The sequence below is a fragment of the Daphnia pulex genome, chromosome 3 (genome assembly GCF_021134715.1).
Source record: "Daphnia pulex isolate KAP4 chromosome 3, ASM2113471v1".
In the NCBI taxonomy this organism is placed as follows: Eukaryota; Metazoa; Arthropoda; class Branchiopoda; order Diplostraca; family Daphniidae; genus Daphnia; species Daphnia pulex.
Window position 1 is genome coordinate 678813 of NC_060019.1, and position 16574 is coordinate 695386.

At 39.1% G+C, this 16574-nt stretch overlaps 4 protein-coding genes and 2 long non-coding RNA genes across 9 annotated transcripts; 4 read left to right on the forward strand and 2 right to left on the reverse strand.

Moving 5' to 3' along the window:
- The first annotated feature begins 198 nt into the window (after positions 1-198).
- Positions 199-2728, forward strand: LOC124190801. Its single transcript, XR_006873084.1, has 3 exons — positions 199-1012; positions 1079-2268; positions 2333-2728. It is a non-coding gene; the product is annotated as an uncharacterized LOC124190801 (long non-coding RNA).
- Positions 2729-4279: 1551 nt separating this feature from the next.
- Positions 4280-5330, forward strand: LOC124190794. The gene is made up of 4 exons (XM_046583658.1): positions 4280-4400; positions 4473-4551; positions 4781-4993; positions 5055-5330. Exons 1-4 carry the CDS (start codon positions 4391-4393, stop codon positions 5089-5091), a joined length of 339 nt encoding a protein of 112 aa, XP_046439614.1. The 5' UTR covers positions 4280-4390; the 3' UTR covers positions 5092-5330.
- A 108-nt stretch (positions 5331-5438) lies between these two features.
- Positions 5439-9397, reverse strand: LOC124190786 (A disintegrin and metalloproteinase with thrombospondin motifs adt-2-like). The gene is made up of 16 exons (XM_046583645.1): positions 9170-9397; positions 8889-9106; positions 8646-8832; positions 8404-8581; positions 8294-8343; positions 7971-8222; positions 7644-7902; positions 7438-7579; positions 7323-7369; positions 7182-7263; positions 6924-7086; positions 6758-6853; positions 6572-6692; positions 6280-6507; positions 5924-6210; positions 5439-5846 (listed from the first exon to the last, which is right to left on the reverse strand). Exons 1-16 carry the CDS (start codon positions 9236-9238, stop codon positions 5706-5708), a joined length of 2520 nt encoding a protein of 839 aa, XP_046439601.1. The 5' UTR covers positions 9239-9397; the 3' UTR covers positions 5439-5705.
- LOC124190796 lies at positions 8486-12173 on the forward strand. Of its 2 annotated transcripts, none has more exons than XR_006873073.1 (7): positions 8486-8572; positions 8639-8822; positions 8902-9278; positions 9343-9416; positions 9549-9594; positions 9701-9925; positions 9990-12173. It is a non-coding gene; the product is annotated as an uncharacterized LOC124190796 (long non-coding RNA). The 2 variants fall into 2 exon arrangements; XR_006873074.1 differs by having other exon boundaries at positions 10002-12173.
- On the reverse strand, positions 9430-10405 carry LOC124190791. The gene is made up of 2 exons (XM_046583651.1): positions 9986-10405; positions 9430-9922 (listed from the first exon to the last, which is right to left on the reverse strand). The coding sequence occupies exons 1-2, from the start codon at positions 10403-10405 to the stop codon at positions 9689-9691; spliced, it is 654 nt and encodes a 217-aa protein (XP_046439607.1). The 3' UTR covers positions 9430-9688.
- Positions 12174-13044: 871 nt separating the features above from the next.
- Positions 13045-14515, forward strand: LOC124190792 (40S ribosomal protein S11-like). Of its 3 annotated transcripts, XM_046583654.1 has the most exons (5): positions 13075-13187; positions 13562-13684; positions 13857-13973; positions 14076-14281; positions 14344-14515. In XM_046583654.1, the coding sequence occupies exons 1-5, from the start codon at positions 13176-13178 to the stop codon at positions 14465-14467; spliced, it is 582 nt and encodes a 193-aa protein (XP_046439610.1). In that variant the 5' UTR covers positions 13075-13175; the 3' UTR covers positions 14468-14515. The 3 variants fall into 3 exon arrangements, with proteins under 3 accessions (XP_046439609.1, XP_046439608.1, XP_046439610.1); XM_046583653.1 differs by lacking the exon at positions 13562-13684 and having other exon boundaries at positions 13045-13187; XM_046583652.1 differs by lacking the exon at positions 13857-13973 and having other exon boundaries at positions 13067-13187.
- Positions 14516-16574: the final 2059 nt, after the last annotated feature.

A 16574-nucleotide genomic window follows, 5' to 3' on the forward strand; every position in this document is an offset into this window, starting at 1 on the left:
GCGGACGATAGCAGAACGAAAATTTTTATTACATGACAGATGACGGGGAGAAGAGGGAGAATGGGAGGGAGGAGGGCGTACGAAAAGCATTACCAAAGCATTACTAAGCATTACCACGAGTGGAACAAAAAAGCTGTGCTAGTACGGCCACCTAATCTTTTTCGACCTGAGAGACTTTGACTTTGACTTTGACTGACACATTAGAGACTTTGATCTCGAGGTACACATTTCTGGAGTTTAAAAAAATAGACTGTAGCCTACTCAGAGCCTGATTGAGTTGGTGATAAAAATTGGTCCATCTATCCAGCTAATTGGCCCAATAAACTGAAGTCCCTAAGGTCGTTGATTTACCATTATTATTATTTATTTATTTTTTTGGTTACGGCTGGGGAGAACTGAACTGAAGAGGACATGTGGCTTTGTTGTTGTTGTTGCGTTTGTTGTTTTTAGTTGCGTTTGTTTATCTTCACTCTTCAGTTGTCCGGTGTATGAGTCTAGCACTCTAGCCGTTTAGCCCCCACCTTCTTCTTGGCTCTCAGTTGAAGTGAGGGTTTCGATAGAAAAACACGCCATTGTTCTTTGTTGTTTGTTTTTTTAATGTTAGCCTGACTGCTCGGCAGTATTTGTATTTCTGATGGTTTAGATGAGAGTTATAAATTTTTTTTTACGTGGAATTATACACCGAAAGTGTTGAGTGCCATTTTTTAATTTGTAGAGGAATGTAAGTTCAGGACTTACAGTCATACACTGATTGAAGACCATTATTCAGTTTATTCGAAAAATTAAATTTGTCGAGTTCGAAGAAAACTTCAGAGGTTTTTGGCAACAAAGCTTTTATTCTGTTCTTGTGCGCCAATCGGCTCTACATCAGCTGGAGTGCTCACAAAGCCCTCAGAGAAGTCAGAGATATATCTTGATAGTTTAAAATTATAATTAAGGTGACGAGTGACACTTTCTCGACTAAGGAAACGGATTAGTTGCGAATCTGAGTCACTGCAACGACGACGATATCGTAAGGTCTATAACTTAAATAAATAATTTTAAAAAAGTTAACATTTAATGGAAAAAAATCAAACAGCACGGTTATATGATTGATGGAGGTAAACCGATGGAAATTAAGCCGATCCCTTCGCGACTCCGCCAAATGCTCCACTCTCCACCTGAAACAGAAAACGAAATAATTATGATCGGTGCTCAAATCGTTCGTGCTGTTGATCCTTTCCCACATCTCAAAGCCCAAATCAAAGCAAGCTGCGATAAAACCATTAACAATAAAAATACACTTTACGTTACCATTATTTAATGACAAATTTTATTTATTAGTGGAATAACCGGGAATAATCGATTCAGAAGTAACTCTTATTCTATCAGTTGTAATGATTAAAAATAACTCAAGGCCATATTACCTGAACTTTTTAAGACATGTAGGGAAGGGTGGTCTTTTTCTCGCTGTGATATAAGCACGCTAAAACTTATTATGGCCGTCTCGGTGTGTACCCTGGGGTGAAAAATCCCAACCCTTATTCTTGATGCGCCTGATTTGACGACAGTTCACTTGGAGCTTTACTAAAAAATATCTGTCAGTCGCACGTGTCAAGTTAAAGGCTACGGAACAGTCATTTTCGGAATTCATTTAAATTTAATTTATTTTTCTGAATTACTATTAAGAACTCGAAAGATGTCGAAGCAAGTCGATCTTCAAAGTCCTTCTTCGTCTGATGACAAACCCGATCGGGATGCTGGATCATCACAAAACAGGTTTTCTTTTTTTATGGTTGTTTTCCTATTTTATATTTTCTATAGTCTTTCTTCAACTGTCTCACTCAGGTTACATGGGCTTATATATGTGTATTTCAATGTGTTGGCATATTTTTTTCAATTCACAAAATAAGTGTTCCATAGCACCGTATTCCGATATTCATTTTTTTGCGTGTTTTACAGTAATTCAGTAGATTTAACCCTTTATCGATGTGAGCCGATAAAAGTTTTGAGCTTCTAGACGCCACGTAAACCAGGGTTTAGAGAGGATTCCCTATAGGGGCTTTGTCCCGACAGGCAATGGAGAGATCGAGAGGATCTTTCCACGGGATTCCCGACGGTAGATAAAAGGTTAAGTTGGGCGGCCGAAGCGGCCGAAAATGCAAAGAGGTCCGCAAAGTTTCAAGTTAAACAGGAGAAGAAGGAAAAAAAACAGATTATAAAGACAAATATTCTAATGTCAAAAATAAACTTCTTGCAAAGGAATCCCAGCCAGAGAAAATTAAGAAGGTAATATTACCCTACACCACCTTCTAACTTACTTCGTTGCAATAAATTTCTTTTATGTACTTAGGCTTTGGCTGAAGTCGATGCCGAAGTCAAGTCTTCGATGGCCATGGATCCTGAACCTGATAGAACCGATGAAGGCGAACCTAGCGACGCCCTGGCCGGTCCATAATGGTATGGAGCGTGGCTTGGGTATGGACTATGGAGAGAGCAGGTTACCATTGTCCATTGCTGTGAATTAATGTGAAATCTTTTTCGTATGCCAGTTTCGTTTGCCAGTTTAGCATTTGATTTGAACCCACTTTTTCTATTTCTTTGGATTTCCCATATATTTAAGAATCGAGTTTGCCTTAGCGTGAAAAATTCCAATTACGTGTGAGCACTTGGTTTATTTATACTTTTGTCGGTGTATCTCGTACCAATATGTACGTTATCCGAGAAATAGAAATTTGTTAATTCACAATTTTAGTTTGCGTCCCAATATTTTTTTCATTTGTCATTGTTTGTGTTGTCGAGTCAGAACTATCTGCCCTATTTTCGAAAGGCATACAGCGGAGGTCGTGATTATATTTAACTGTTCTTCGTTACCTTCCAGATAATTTTCTTTCTCATTTTTAGTTCGGTAAAGATAGTAAAGAATCGTTGAGCAACAGAGAGAAAAGTGTCTCTTATTATTTAGACAAATGTAAGGATCGGGTTAACTCACCGCTCTGGCAGAGAGTAGTACCCGAACCCAGCCACGGGAGGGCACCCGAAACCAGCGAACAAGCGGCGCATCTATAGCACTAACAGCCATAAGCGCGCAATTCAAAAAGGCGTATGCGCAAACGATTCCGTTGAGCAGATAGGATCCGTTCACGGACACCGTGATGTCGACACACGGGAAGTATCAAGTCCCGACACCGTGAGGTTGACTCACGGGAAGTATCAAGTCCCGACACCGTGAGGATGACTCACGGGAAGTATCAAGTCCCGACACCGTGAGGCTGACTCACGGGGAGTATCCATTGCCAACACCGTGATATCGACATCAGCCAGAGTATCAATTCCAACACGGCAATAACAGCAATAACGAGATCAATCTACGACGCTGACTTCCGCCTTAACCAGTATAAAAGCCCCCTTGTTTCCTGGAAAGGAAAAATCAATTACCAAGTGTTTCAGTGGGAAAATGTTAAAAATTACAAGTAAACTATACATGTTTGGGTCCTACATATGTAAACAATGCCCATATGCCCTGTACAAAACATTTAAATAATATGACTTCCACTACTTCAATAGTGGAAAACTTACATGCTACGGATTACCTGAATGATGTAGTATTTTTCAATATTTTTCTTTGGTCGAAGTTGTTATCCAGTTAAGAGAAAAAACACTTTGAAAAAATACTTCCATAAGAGACAGTATTAAAAAAGGGTGTGGTTTTCTCAATATGGCGGATTGCAGCGTTGTCGGACTACAAGAATCCTGCTATCCGCACGGTGCAAGAGGTCAATAAGACAATACACACCAAAAATCTTAATCTCATTCATAAATATGCTTCACCCTGTTTTATCCTTTTTATCCTTTATTATTAGACTACAATACTAATCATCATTATTATTGATATTATGATATTGATATTGATTATTATTATTGGAGACTTGCTATTGTACTTCGCGGCAGCGTTGCCAATTTTGTTTCTACTTACCTACATGGTCTTCAATTTAATTAGAAAATTCTTTGGTCTCCTTAATTTTAATGATAAGCGGAGAAAATCAGATCTAGTTAGATTATTATTAAAATAATAAAATCTGATAGCTCATATTTTGATTTGAGCAGTCATCTCTGGCACTGGCACTATGGTGGACCATAATTTCAATTTCAATTTTACCTCTCAAGTTATAAAGTCATGAATGTTAAATTGTATCAATCAATCAACCAAAATCCACTGAATTAATCAGTCAATTAATGGCTGTTCACTGTTGAAGTTTGAAGTGGTGATGCTGCACTTGCTTTTCACGGACTCAGCAGACGACAAAATATTTTTTGAGAAACAAGTACAGTTTGGCAATGCTGCGTGAAGTGCAATAGCAACTTTGACAGTTGGAGTATTTCACGTGTGAAGTGCAATAGGCGCGACCAAATGAAAAACAGTAAGATGGAAATAAGAGACTTGATTTTAAAATTGGTTTTAATTTTTACCTTTTTTCATTATTATGTTTTAGGTTTATTTCTTGTTAGGAAGAAAAGAAAAATGGGTGTCATTACTTCATTGGACGAGTCCGATCAAGAGCAACCAACAGAGTACAAAACATTTTTTTATTTAAGTGATGGTTTAATTTATTCAAAATGGTGTTTTCGTTTCAAATCGTCATTCATGTGTGATCTTAGCTGATTAGGGGTTTCCGTGGCATATTTATTGGCAGGCCATTTCTTCTATGAAAGCTGAATTTTTCCTCATCCCGATTTACAATAACCATTTTTTAAAAATTTTTAGATTTTAATGGATTTTTATATTTATTTTGTTTTACAGAGAGGAAGAAGTTTTAAGTGACACAGATGAAGATGAGACCAACACCAATGATACCGAGGAGGTAATTAGAGCCAGAGCTGAATACGAGAAATCGAAAGAGAATCTTGCTAAGATTAAGCGGTTATATGAATTAGCTGTGAGTCGCCTCGAAGAGATCGAGAATGGAGTGCTGTCTGCCTATGTAGCTACTCCAGAGGAAGTTGAACTTGATAGGTATCTACACACAATATATACTTTGTTGTCTTCATTGCTGAAATTTCATGAAATTATTTAGGTGGTTCGAGGTGACGAATAGGATGGAAAACGTCTAAACAAACGGACCAATCGTGAACGCCAAGAATTTGTTCTTCGTCTTCACCCTCCTTTTCCTGCTACATTTCCTTATACTTATACCTCGTCCTATTATTGTCGTCACACACCTTTATACTTCACCCCTCATACCTCTCACCCCATACTATATGGGCTAACTAAAAAATGTGTTATAACGTGTGAAGCTATAATTGTGTTGTATAATGTTTTGATCGTTTAACATGGCATTAATGGAAACTTGCGCCAAATTTAATTCAATTTACACGCTAGTTTATCCGTAACCAGACTTTTTCTTGGCTCACAGTTAACCCTGTAGTTATTTACGAATGAAGGTGAATGACGTAACAAATTTGCGGGACGAATGCATTTATTTGAATCGATATTTGGATTAAAACCTTAACCGTCACATCCCATTTCATTATTTGCACACAATCCCGTTTGGTGACTAGAAGCATAAAAACCAATAACCCAATTTTTTGTTTTTTAGATGATACCTTAGATAACTCTTGTTAAAATCTTTCCACAACCCCAACCCGGTGTGCACATCAATTGTAAATTCAGTTACTATCATGTCTTTTAGGTTGTTCAAAAATAACGGAATGCTTTAAATTGTTGTTTACTTTGGTGGTTTCAAAGTGATGAAATCTTGATCCTCGTAACCCGAATTGCTTTTCCCGCTCTTTTCGGCGGCTTTCAGCGTCTCGGCGTCGATTTCCTCCTTCATGGGTTTACCATTCTTGTCCAGCATCAAGTATTCCTTTTGTCGTGATTAAATAAGAGGCCGTCATTCAGAAAATGTGCAATCATTTTTGTTTTTTTCGACTAGAATACAACCTCTAGGGCGGCCGGGATTTTGTGACTGACCACACCCGTCATCGGAGCGTTGTTGGCCATGTCCAGGTCCGTGCTGCTTTTCTCTCCGGTGCTGCGGATCAATCCTTCGCCAGAAACGCAGGATCGTTGGAGGCAATACAGATCCTTCTGGCCGTCGTTGCCACACCAAGTTCCGTCAGGGAAATAAGCAGAGACGTCGGTCAAACTGTTTAAATCCAGTCGGGGGGTGTAAAATCCTTCCCGATCGCTCCGCTTGCAGAAAATGGCGCACGATTGCCATGGCCGTTCTAGTAAAAGGTATAAAGAATTAATTGCAAATGAATTTAATTACAAATGGAATTAATATTTTTAATTACTTTCAGAGTAGGCCGCTTGCATGCCAGCGCCTTTAGCATCTATGAATGGCACATGTTGGCTGAATTTGGCGCATTGCTGGCCAGCATATTCGGCCGGAGCGACGCGTGTTTTCCCGGTGCAAATTTGATCGTCGTCGCAAACGGCCGCCTTGAGACTGGCGCCTTCGCAGCGATGCAACACGTCACTCGGTGCTGGATTATTGCACTCCCTTTCACTGACGACCGCTCCTGTTTGCCATAGTTTAGGTAAAAGTCAATAAGAAATGGAAATTTAAACGGAAATGGATTACACCTTTGGATTTCGTGAGACAACCGGAGCTGCAAGGTTTGTTTTTCCAGTCTGACCATCCTCCTTGAACTGTTACTATTACGTTAGAGCGGCCGGACGGAACGCAGCTTCCTCCGTCGCACCACTTAAACCAAATAAAAGATTAACATGTGCTGAAATGATTCATTTTAAAATTTAGAAATATGTCACCAGTGAACTACCGCAAACCGTTCCGGGGAGAGCTGGACCAGAAGTAAAGAAACCATCGCGATTTGGTGTTTTACATTTCAGTGAGTTGCAAGACGCCTGAAAAGTAGTAAAATTGTTCATTAAACGAATTGAATTATCATTGAAATAATTCGAATTGTTTGTTTACGGCAATGTCGGCGTTTGTGGCGAAGAAAGCAACAGCAGCCTTGTCACGTAAAAGAATTCGGCATTGCTCATCGGCCGACCACAACTGGCCGGGTCTATTTCCGTATTTGTTGTGGTTATAGTCGGGGAAGTTGCCGGAAGGAAGATCGTTCATGCAAGTTTCACTATTGAGAACATATTGGAAATTTTCAAACGTTAATAATTATTTATTCTTTCACTTTTTCAAATGTAGGCTAGCTGATTCTGAAAATGTCATTACGTGACTTTGGCAAGTGTTGAGGCACTGCAGGTAGACCAGGTAGCTTCCCCTACTACACCGCGAGATGGACTCATGATAAAACCTTCAAGAAAATGTAAGTTTCATTTTCAGTTTCAATTGTTTCTTATGAGACACCAGTACCTTCTGTAGGGCAAGTGTTTCCAGAGCTGTCGTGGCTCATACCCAAACTGGAAAATCAAAATTTATTATTATCCCCATCACTTTTTTAATTACAGGATTCAAATTGTTAACTCACTTGTGACCAATCTCGTGAGCCATTACGTATACTGAAGTGAATCCGGTGGATGGATACGGTTGACCCTGTTGGTTCGTGACGCCAAACTCTCCGATGACGCAATTGTAAATGTCAGTGCAAACGCCAGTGACAGTTGACAAACCTGAAGAGAAAAAATAATTAATTAATTTTCCCAAGGTAATTTTTAATGCAATTTAATTTAATACCCATTGTGACATAATTATTTTTGCCGCCCTCAATTGCGTAAAAATCAAGACCAGATAGAAGAAGGGCCATATCCCAATGCTCGTTATCGCTGTCGGAGGGTTTGTTCAATTTCGTCTGAAAAGCGCAGAAAGAATCGAGCAGTTTTCCTCGATCTCCGCTGTTGATCAAAGTGGCCGGTGCCTTGGCGTGGAATTCCATGTAGACGATGGACAAGTCGACTTTTTGGCCCAGACTAGGCAGATGGTACATCGCTTGCATCTTCATCATTAAAACAACTTTGGTAATTTTCGCCATCGGAAAATTGTGTACAAATTAAAATTACTAACCGCATTGACGAAGGCAAGAACCAGCTCACGAAGTTTGACGTATTCCTTTTCTCCCAAGTACGGCATGAACAGACCTAGTGCCGCTTGATCGATAAAAATTCCCAACTCGATGACTTTATTCGGGGCAGCAGCCCTACCACTCGCTGATGGTTTTTCAAGAGCGTTCTTGCTTGAACCACCAACTGATTTTCCGGATGGCTTCTTTCCCTTTTCTGATTTAGCCTTTCGCTTTTCTAGTGACGAAGGTTCCGCCTTTTGTAAGGGAAATAACTTGCGTTAGATAATACCTTTTTTAGAGGTCTTACGAGCTCTATGTTACTTACCACAACTGGTTCCTTAGCGAGTATTGGTTTCATTCGAGTAGACACATCAACTATGAAAAATTATGTTTTAGTCTAGCTATAAAAATGTCTCGCCAATTATTAATAGTTACCATCGCAGCTCTCTTGATGAGCTTTAAGATGTGGGAAAGGATCAACAGCACGAATGATGTGAGCACCGATCATAATTATTTCGTTGTCTGTTTCAGGTGGAGAGTGGAGCATTTGGCGGAGTCGCGAAGGGATTGGCTTAATTTCCATCGGTTTACCTCCATCAATCATGTAACCGTGCTGTTTGAATTATACTCCATTAAATTTTAACTAATTTTTAAATTATTAAATTTATAGACCATACGATATCGTCGTCTGTGCAGTGACTCAGAGCTGCAACTAATCCGTTGTCGTAGTGGAGAAAGTGGCACTCGTCACCTCGAGGATGTTCCTCCACAAATTCTTTGTCCTGCTCTCCGCTGCTCCTCACCACCGTCTTCATGTTCGGCGCCATGAGAAAGTTATTCGGACGCACTTTGAGGTTGTAGTTCCTATCAAATTTAACGACTGAAAACTCGTTCAACATTAATTTTTATTAACTTCATACTTTCCGTTGGCAGCGAACGAATAATGGGCGTGATTTTCACGAGGGCCACTCCGCTTCGTTTTGGGACTGGCGTTTCGTTGAAGAGGATCTTCGGGCACGAAACTTCTATGGCGGCGGATGTAGACGACCTCGTACTCATCGACTTGTGACGAATTGTCCACGCCGAATGTCCGTCCCAACTCGTCGACATTCATCAACGTGTGCAAAGTGCGCAACAACTAATACAGAAAAAGGTAAGTCTTGCAAACTATTTACAATGGATGGACTATATAAAGGTTTACCTTTGAGGGCTTTGTGAGCACTCCAGCTGATGCCAAGCCGATGGCGCACAAGAACAGAATCCACTTCATATTTAGTTTTGAGCTCTGAACAGCTACTGATTCCCAACTGGTAAATGCGATCGACTTATATACAGCTCCAGTTCACAATAATGATTCAATATACTGGTAAGCAGGTGTGGCGCGTTGAACTCTACTTGTTGCTACCTGCCAACAACATCTGTCGCCTATATAATACAATAATAACACGGTAGTGTCGGCTATTACCTATATGTATGATCCGTGTATTGCCTATAATGAGTGCATGCAAACACAAGCCACTGTCAAGTTTGTGGAAAATAATAGAAAAACGAGATAGAAAAACATTTTTTAAAAAATTCAGGAACTTCACGCAAGGACACCGCTATTTAATATTTATCATTTCAATTGTAAGTTTAATAAATTTCTTTTTTTGTTTTATTTCATTTTGTAATATAAATCTTCTTTTTTTTTATTGCCGATTGTTTAATTGTGTGATGTTTATTATTTGACAAGGACGAATGGAATATCCTGGTAAACGGTCCTGGTCTGGCGGAAGTGGGTGTTGTCACGACGGGTGGCTATGCAGCGGTAGACTCCTTCATCGCGGGCCGCATATTCTCCAATGACCAGCCGGGAACCCACTGCCGATTGTTGGCGGATGGAAAACCTTGGGTCCTGCCGATCCAGCGCCCAACTGTCCACTCCGTTCCGCTCCAGTTTTTCCCACACGATATTCTGGTATTAATTATTAATTTGATTTCTAGAATAACTTGATTGAAATTGTTTTTAATTCATTACCGAGACGATGTCGTAGGTGGGAGGAAACTGGCAGGTGAGTTCGGCGTCCTGGCCGTTGACTCGAACTTGTCCCTGACCCACCAACTGCGGGTAGGCCTCGTTGGTGTAGTAATCATCGCGGTAGCCGACACTTTCGTAGTTGAGGCCGTGCAATGACGTGTAGCCACTGCCCTTGATCCGGTTACCCATGTAGCGCGTGGTTCCGGGCAGGTAACCGAAATCAAGTGGGCGATAATCCGACCCGCTGTCAAAAGTGTTGGCCAGGAATGGATCTGAATCGTCCATCGGAGCTCCCGGAATGATCGTCTCGGCCATCGGCCCCAGCAGCGATCCCGGCCGACTTTTAGGAATCAGGGCCGTGACGACGGTGGCCACTAATAGCGTTGAGCAGTAGAAGATGATGAACCGGATTTGCTTCATCTTGACGACGACTGGAGAGGTGTACTAAAGCGGACGGACTTGACGTCCGGGCCTTTTAAATAGACTCCGGCGACGGGGCTCATAAAAATGGCAGCGGATTCAATGATGGGAGCCGGATGACATTTAGGATGATATCGTGTCCTTGGATCTTGGCTTGATGGCGCAGAGATGAGTGCACAGCGGAAACCGACTTCGTGATGTGCTTTCACGTTCCTGAGTGGCGCCGTGAAGAAAATATTGTTATTATACGCGGGACAGGCGATTTGAGACTCTCGCGACTTTCACTCGCTTGGTGTATGTACATTCGTCATCAACTGTGTGTCCTGTTGCGATTTTCTTAATGACCGAGCCGTGTCGTTTCTTTTTTTTTTATTTCATATTTTTCCACGGGTGAACGAGAGGAATTGACGTCAATCTAAAATCCATTAAAATCCCGTCCCCCGCGGGTTGGGTTTGTTTTTCGCCTTCTGGCGGGTTTTCGGGAGTGAAATTTGATGGTTGTTTGACGTTCGCTGTCGTCATCGGCGAGCTCAGTTTCTTAATTACTGTTATTGTCACAAAGCTTGAATTTTCTTCTTTGTTCTATCCTTTTTATTTTTTAAAAAAAGTTCAATTGTTTTAAATTTTTAGATTTTGCCCTTTTTATGTGGTTCACCGAGAATTGAGGAAGTCGCCTCAAATGTAATTCGATCAAAATAAGCCACCCCGATACCCCTATGCACCTCGCGTTATCGTTACAGGATGAGATAGTATACCCCCCTTGACAGAAGTAATTAATCGGGTTCTTATATACATGACGGGATCATTCACCTCTCCTCTTCGTGGCTCTATCTCACCCCATTCTTCGGGCTTGTTTTTATTTTTTATTTTTTTGAATCCATTTATTTGCAGGTGGGTTATTTATACAGCAGTTCGTGACTTGGCGATGCGGTAGTTTAGTTGCAGCAACTATTGCGTAAAAGTTCCAAGTTTCTTCTTTTTTCTAAACAATTGTTTTAAAACTGGATCGTAGATGTTTCAAATTTGAATTCCTTATACCTAATTTGAATCTCGTTTAAATGTGCTTGGTCATGTTCAGGGAAAAAAAATGAAACATTTGACGTTGTAATCATACGTTCGTGCAGGTCCGTTCGGGCAAAAAACCCAATTTACTTTTATTATTGTTTAAAGTTTATAATTGGCAGTTTACTGTTTCATTGTCCTTTCTCTTTTTTCGCGACTCTTTTGTGGATAATTTATTTAAAATTTAAATCCTAAGTTGATTACCTAAAAGTAAAATATTGTGTAACAAAGAAATAAATTCGAATTTTGAATTTACGGAATTTTATTCATTCATCACTAGATGGCAATCCCAATTAACTGGTAAATGCAAATTCGGAAATCAGAAATATTCAAAAATATCTGTAGAATCAATCCTAAAAAGCCTCGTCACGTAACAAGAAATTTGAATCAGATTCACACAGCACTATGGGCAGTTAATGACAAGGCGGCGGTGGTGTTATGGTTAGCGCTCCGTCATCGCATGTTCAAAGTCCGTGGTTCGATTCCCGCCACCACCTACCATATCTACGGTTGTTCCAACATACCTCCTCGGGCTGTTGGGGCCTTGTGGCACGGGAGTTACTCACAATGTAACCTATTCCTAGCCAGATCGTAGTAGATTAGTCTTCACCTTAATTGTGATGAGGACGGTGCCATATTCCATGATTCTGTCGAGCTCCTAGTGGGCGAGGATGGCGTGAGGAGACCATGGTTCCGACATTTTTAACCATTAATTCTTATGTCTTTGACGCAATTTGCACCGATCACGAACGAAACCTTTGCCAGTCGATTCGGTACCGCATTTCGCATACGTAATAACCGTTATGTCAAATGAACAGTTTATTCACAAGCCATAAATAATAATTCATTTAACCACCCCCGCATTTTCGCACCGCTTTGTCTAGCTAACTTGACTTATGGCGGTCATCTGAATTTAAAAGTAATAAATCTTCATGGCGTCAGTATTTATTTAGATTTCCTGCTGTGGCAATAAAACATGTGCAAACGAAATATTTAATTTCTACAGTTTTTTCAAATGACGTTAAGTTACCGATTACTTATTTACTATTATTTTATTTATTTATTTGTGGGGTGTTTGAATTACAGTAAGCTTGGAAATTTCACAACAAGTTAATTAGCTTGGCATTTAATGTGAAAGGTATGTAATAATGTCATAGGAAATATCGCATGAAATTAATTTTTGTGTATTTTTATGAGTTGATTGACTGGCATTCCGCAGTGACGATCAACAACAAAAATGATTAAAATATAGTCAAATGATTTTTTGGCTCAAATGAAGTTCCCAATATGCAGACGGCAAACTAAATTAAATTGTCTTGTGAACTGAAGAACAACATTTTACATTTATCTAAAAAAAAATTGCATTTGAAATAATTCCGTAATGGAAGCTACAGGCCAACAGCAACTCGTATCAGTGCAAGAACAATACAAAAATAGTAATTTTGTATTTAGGTCCCTTAAAGAAATGTAATAATAAAAAGAAATACGTTATTTTATTTGATTTAACATCAGATATCATTTTCAAATCACTTATATTGTTAATTGATGTGTGAAAATTGTATTTAGATTGTTTATTGACTTGGGTAGTCCAAGCTAAATTGTGTTTAGGGATAAACGAAAGACTTCGTTGTCACCACTGTATAGTTGCCTAGTGCCGTTTCTTTCTGAGTCGTCTTTGCTTTCCATCGTCGATTTTCTTTGCTACAACATGGCGGATCAGGTATAACGCTACGGATATTTCCTTATTATTCTTATTAATCTTATTACATGTGACAAGTTAAATTCGTTAAAATTTTTTCCCATCGACGCTGATGATGTTATTTGGATATCGAGTCGATTTGCTTTATCGGGGAACTGTCTAGTTTGTTGAGCTACCGGCCTCCCAGGCCACATGGTTTTTGCAAGCTTTCATCAATATGTGTTACATGGGAGTGAAATTTCAAAGTTTTTTTTTAACTAGGGAACTTTCTAACCAGAAAAAGTTTTATTTCATTTTTTAATAGTTAAGTAGAATGGTTGTATCCCATGGGAGTTGAAATGTCAAATTTTGTTAGTGAAAGTGTCATCAATTTTGGTTTGTTCCTGTAAAATTAGGGAGAACGTTCGTTTCAGCGTCAGCCTACCATTTTCCTTAACCGGAAAAATGCTACTAACAAAAAGAATAAGATTGAACGCTATACCAGAGCAGTTGGTTTGGGGTTCAAGACTCCCAGAGAGGTAAAAGCAACAGCAGTATATGGAATTGCAACCCATTTGCACATATATGCCTGCTGCCTGCTTTGAACGGGGTAGTTTTAAGTACGTCTTGTGTGTTATTTTGTGAATGCCTTGTAATTGCATGAAACGTTTTGATTGAATGCTTGTTTCCCTTTGCACCCGATCTTTGTAGAACGAGAAGTCCTTCCAGAAGCAACCCACTGTCTTCTTGAACAAGAAGAGTGGTAAGAAACAGAAAAATCTGAGGTACCATAGGAATGTTGGTCTTGGATTCAAAACTCCCCGTGAGGTAAAGTTGTCAATGCACTTGTAGTTCAGTTTGATTTGCAACTGTTGCATGTTTATCCTCATCTTGTTTTGGAGCATATTATTGATCTTTTATTTATTGTAGGCTATTGAGGGTACCTACATTGACAAGAAGTGCCCATTCACTGGTGATGTTTCCATTCGTGGTCGAATTCTTACTGGTGTTGTCCAGAAGATGAAGATGCAGAGGACTATCGTCATCCGCCGTGATTACCTTCACTATATCAAGAAGTACAACCGTTTTGAGAAGAGACATCGTAACATGTCGGTCCACTGTTCTCCCTGCTTCAGGTAAAACAATTCAATTTTATCAAATTTTTTGTTGTTTCTTATTTGATTCTTTTCCTCTTCAGGGACGTTGCTCTCAATGACGTTGTTACCATTGGCGAGTGCCGGCCGTTGGCAAAGACAGTTCGTTTCAACGTTCTGAAGGTCAACAAAGCTGCTGGAGCTAAGAAATCCTTTAAGAAGTTTTAGATCATTGTCTTCTCAAAAGAGATTTCCAATACAGAAAAAAAAACTCAATGGCTATTTATTGCTTAGATTAGATGGCCCTAACTATTGTTTAAAGAAGAGGCAAGTTCTAATTTAACTTTTTTTTTGTATAGAAATTGAAATGGATATCGTCGTTAATTTAGTAACATTAACAAATTGGGAAGGTAATGGTTTACTGTTAGTTCGCTTTTAACAAAGAAAGCGAAGCTAGTTCGTGAGTAACAGTCTTTACTTGTTAGCGAGTCATTTTTATTATTGCAAGAGTTGTTGCAACTTAGCAATTTGTTGCGTGTCTTATTGTATTAAAGAGAAAAATTATTTCCTGCAGATAATTACTGAATAGGTAGACGAATGTGGATGGAATGGGATTTAACCTTACACGCACAATAGAATTAAATTTTGACATGGAACTGATGAAGTAAATTATGATTGTGTTGTTTCATTTTAAAAAGGGGATTACAGTTCATTTATTTTAAAATCTCTATGGTAGGAATTCCATCCCAAACGAGCATTTTCCATCTGATGGGATGACGCTTTTTTCATAAACTGGGTAGTCGCGAGTGTTCTTTTAGACGTCATTCATTTCTCAAGTAACCTTTTTATTATCCGCGAATTGATATGAAGTTGAAGAATGATGACAGGTTGGAACTTAGTAATTTTTGTAGGGTGTAATTAGGAGATAAGAATAAATTGGAGTTGTTAAATAAGAAAACTATAGAAGCAAGCAAAAGGTGTTTCGTAGTGGCTTTTAACTTAGATGTGCAAACTCCTATAAGAGCCATTCAGCCATAGCATTCTATGGCTTGCCCCTTTGTTGTTGTGTTGCACAAGCACACTGAGTAAAGTGAGCATTACTGATTAGGCGGTTACGGTTAACGGATCCACGGATGTAGATCGTACTGTAGGTTGCAGTGAAATGTGTTGTTGCTTTATCCATTCAATCAAACTCATGTTTAATTTGGATTATTTATATCTCGATTGAATTATTTAATCGATTTCATCGCATCAAGAAGAGACTTCGCCCGTATTATCGTCTGCTCTCACATGTTTTCCGGACTTTGTTTTGAATTTTAGATAGGGTGAAATTCACAGTAATAAGCAACAAGGCAGTTACAGTGGGATGGAAAAGAAAAGATAGTGTTTTGTTTATTCAGTGGAAAAGACTTCCTTCTTATTTCAGGTAATTCATTTTTACCACAGCAGTTAATTAAAGATTGGCTTACAGCCTTACACATCAATGGCAAGTGCCTTTTTTGGTCTATCTTCACATTTTAGAAATGTTTTATTAAATTGTGGTTGAATACTGAGTGCATTCTGCAAGTCTTATTAAGACCTGAATAATGTTTTTACCTTGGCTATTATTTTATCGAAAAATGTCTTTGTTGTAGCCCATTTTCCTCATTCTCGCTCTCAAATTGAACCAGTGCATATGGCTGTGGCCACTTGTAGCTTATTCAGTTGTTGTGTGTTTGTGCTGAATCTTAAAGTCACAAGGACTGATTGATGTTTACGGTCAGCCTTTTAGTTTCCTTTCGTTAGAAATAAAGGGATAGATGAGAATGGTAGAAAGAAGGGATGTTAGTTTAGCTTGAGTCTTGACAGATAGAAACGATCAAGACGAAATAAGTTGAATAGACGGGGATATAAGAGGAGCTCGTTTAGGTCTGTCCATATTTGTATTCTGGAAGCAATTGAGATTGTTTACATACTCCAAAGCTGATAACAGTGTGTCAGCAGTGCAGATGAATGCTATAGAATATCACATTCGCCCATCCTTTAGTCTAAACGCACTCGTCATTTTCTTGTGTCTTTCAATCTTCGTTTTGAATTCGAAATCTGCAATTAAAATAGGACAATTCATATTACTTAGGTATTCCCATGTATTGTCTGATTGTCGTAGCCTCACGCTCACCATCATTTTTTTGGTCTTTCCTCAAGATAATTCATCGCAGAATCGTTTAAATGATTAATGATTTAATTAATGATTTAAAGACACTACTACCTTTATCGAGAAAATTCATTCACTTGGAATTCACGTTCCTCTTCTTTCAGATCGATTAAAAGCGGGTTGCATAAAAGATTTAATTGG

Bases quoted from the DNA above. Each gene is read 5' to 3' on its own strand.
- LOC124190794 (XM_046583658.1), top strand. The intron at 4,552-4,780 runs GTACAAAACATT...TTTGTTTTACAG, and splicing joins GATCAAGAGCAACCAACAGA to AGAGGAAGAAGTTTTAAGTG. The intron at 4,994-5,054 runs GTATCTACACAC...GAAATTATTTAG, and splicing joins GAGGAAGTTGAACTTGATAG to GTGGTTCGAGGTGACGAATA.
- LOC124190786 (XM_046583645.1), bottom strand. From the start codon at position 9,238: ATGAAGTGGATTCTGTTCTTGTGCGCCATCGGCTTGGCATCAGCTGGA. The intron at 8,344-8,403 runs GTAACTATTAAT...AATTTTTCATAG, and splicing joins TCATCAAGAGAGCTGCGATG to TTGATGTGTCTACTCGAATG. The intron at 7,903-7,970 runs GTTAGTAATTTT...TTAATGATGAAG, and splicing joins TTCTTGCCTTCGTCAATGCG to ATGCAAGCGATGTACCATCT.
- LOC124190791 (XM_046583651.1), bottom strand. From the start codon at position 10,405: ATGAAGCAAATCCGGTTCATCATCTTCTACTGCTCAACGCTATTAGTG. The intron at 9,923-9,985 runs GTAATGAATTAA...AATTAATACCAG, and splicing joins CCACCTACGACATCGTCTCG to AATATCGTGTGGGAAAAACT.
- LOC124190792 (XM_046583654.1), top strand. The intron at 13,685-13,856 runs GTAAAAGCAACA...CGATCTTTGTAG, and splicing joins GGTTCAAGACTCCCAGAGAG to AACGAGAAGTCCTTCCAGAA. The intron at 13,974-14,075 runs GTAAAGTTGTCA...TATTTATTGTAG, and splicing joins GATTCAAAACTCCCCGTGAG to GCTATTGAGGGTACCTACAT.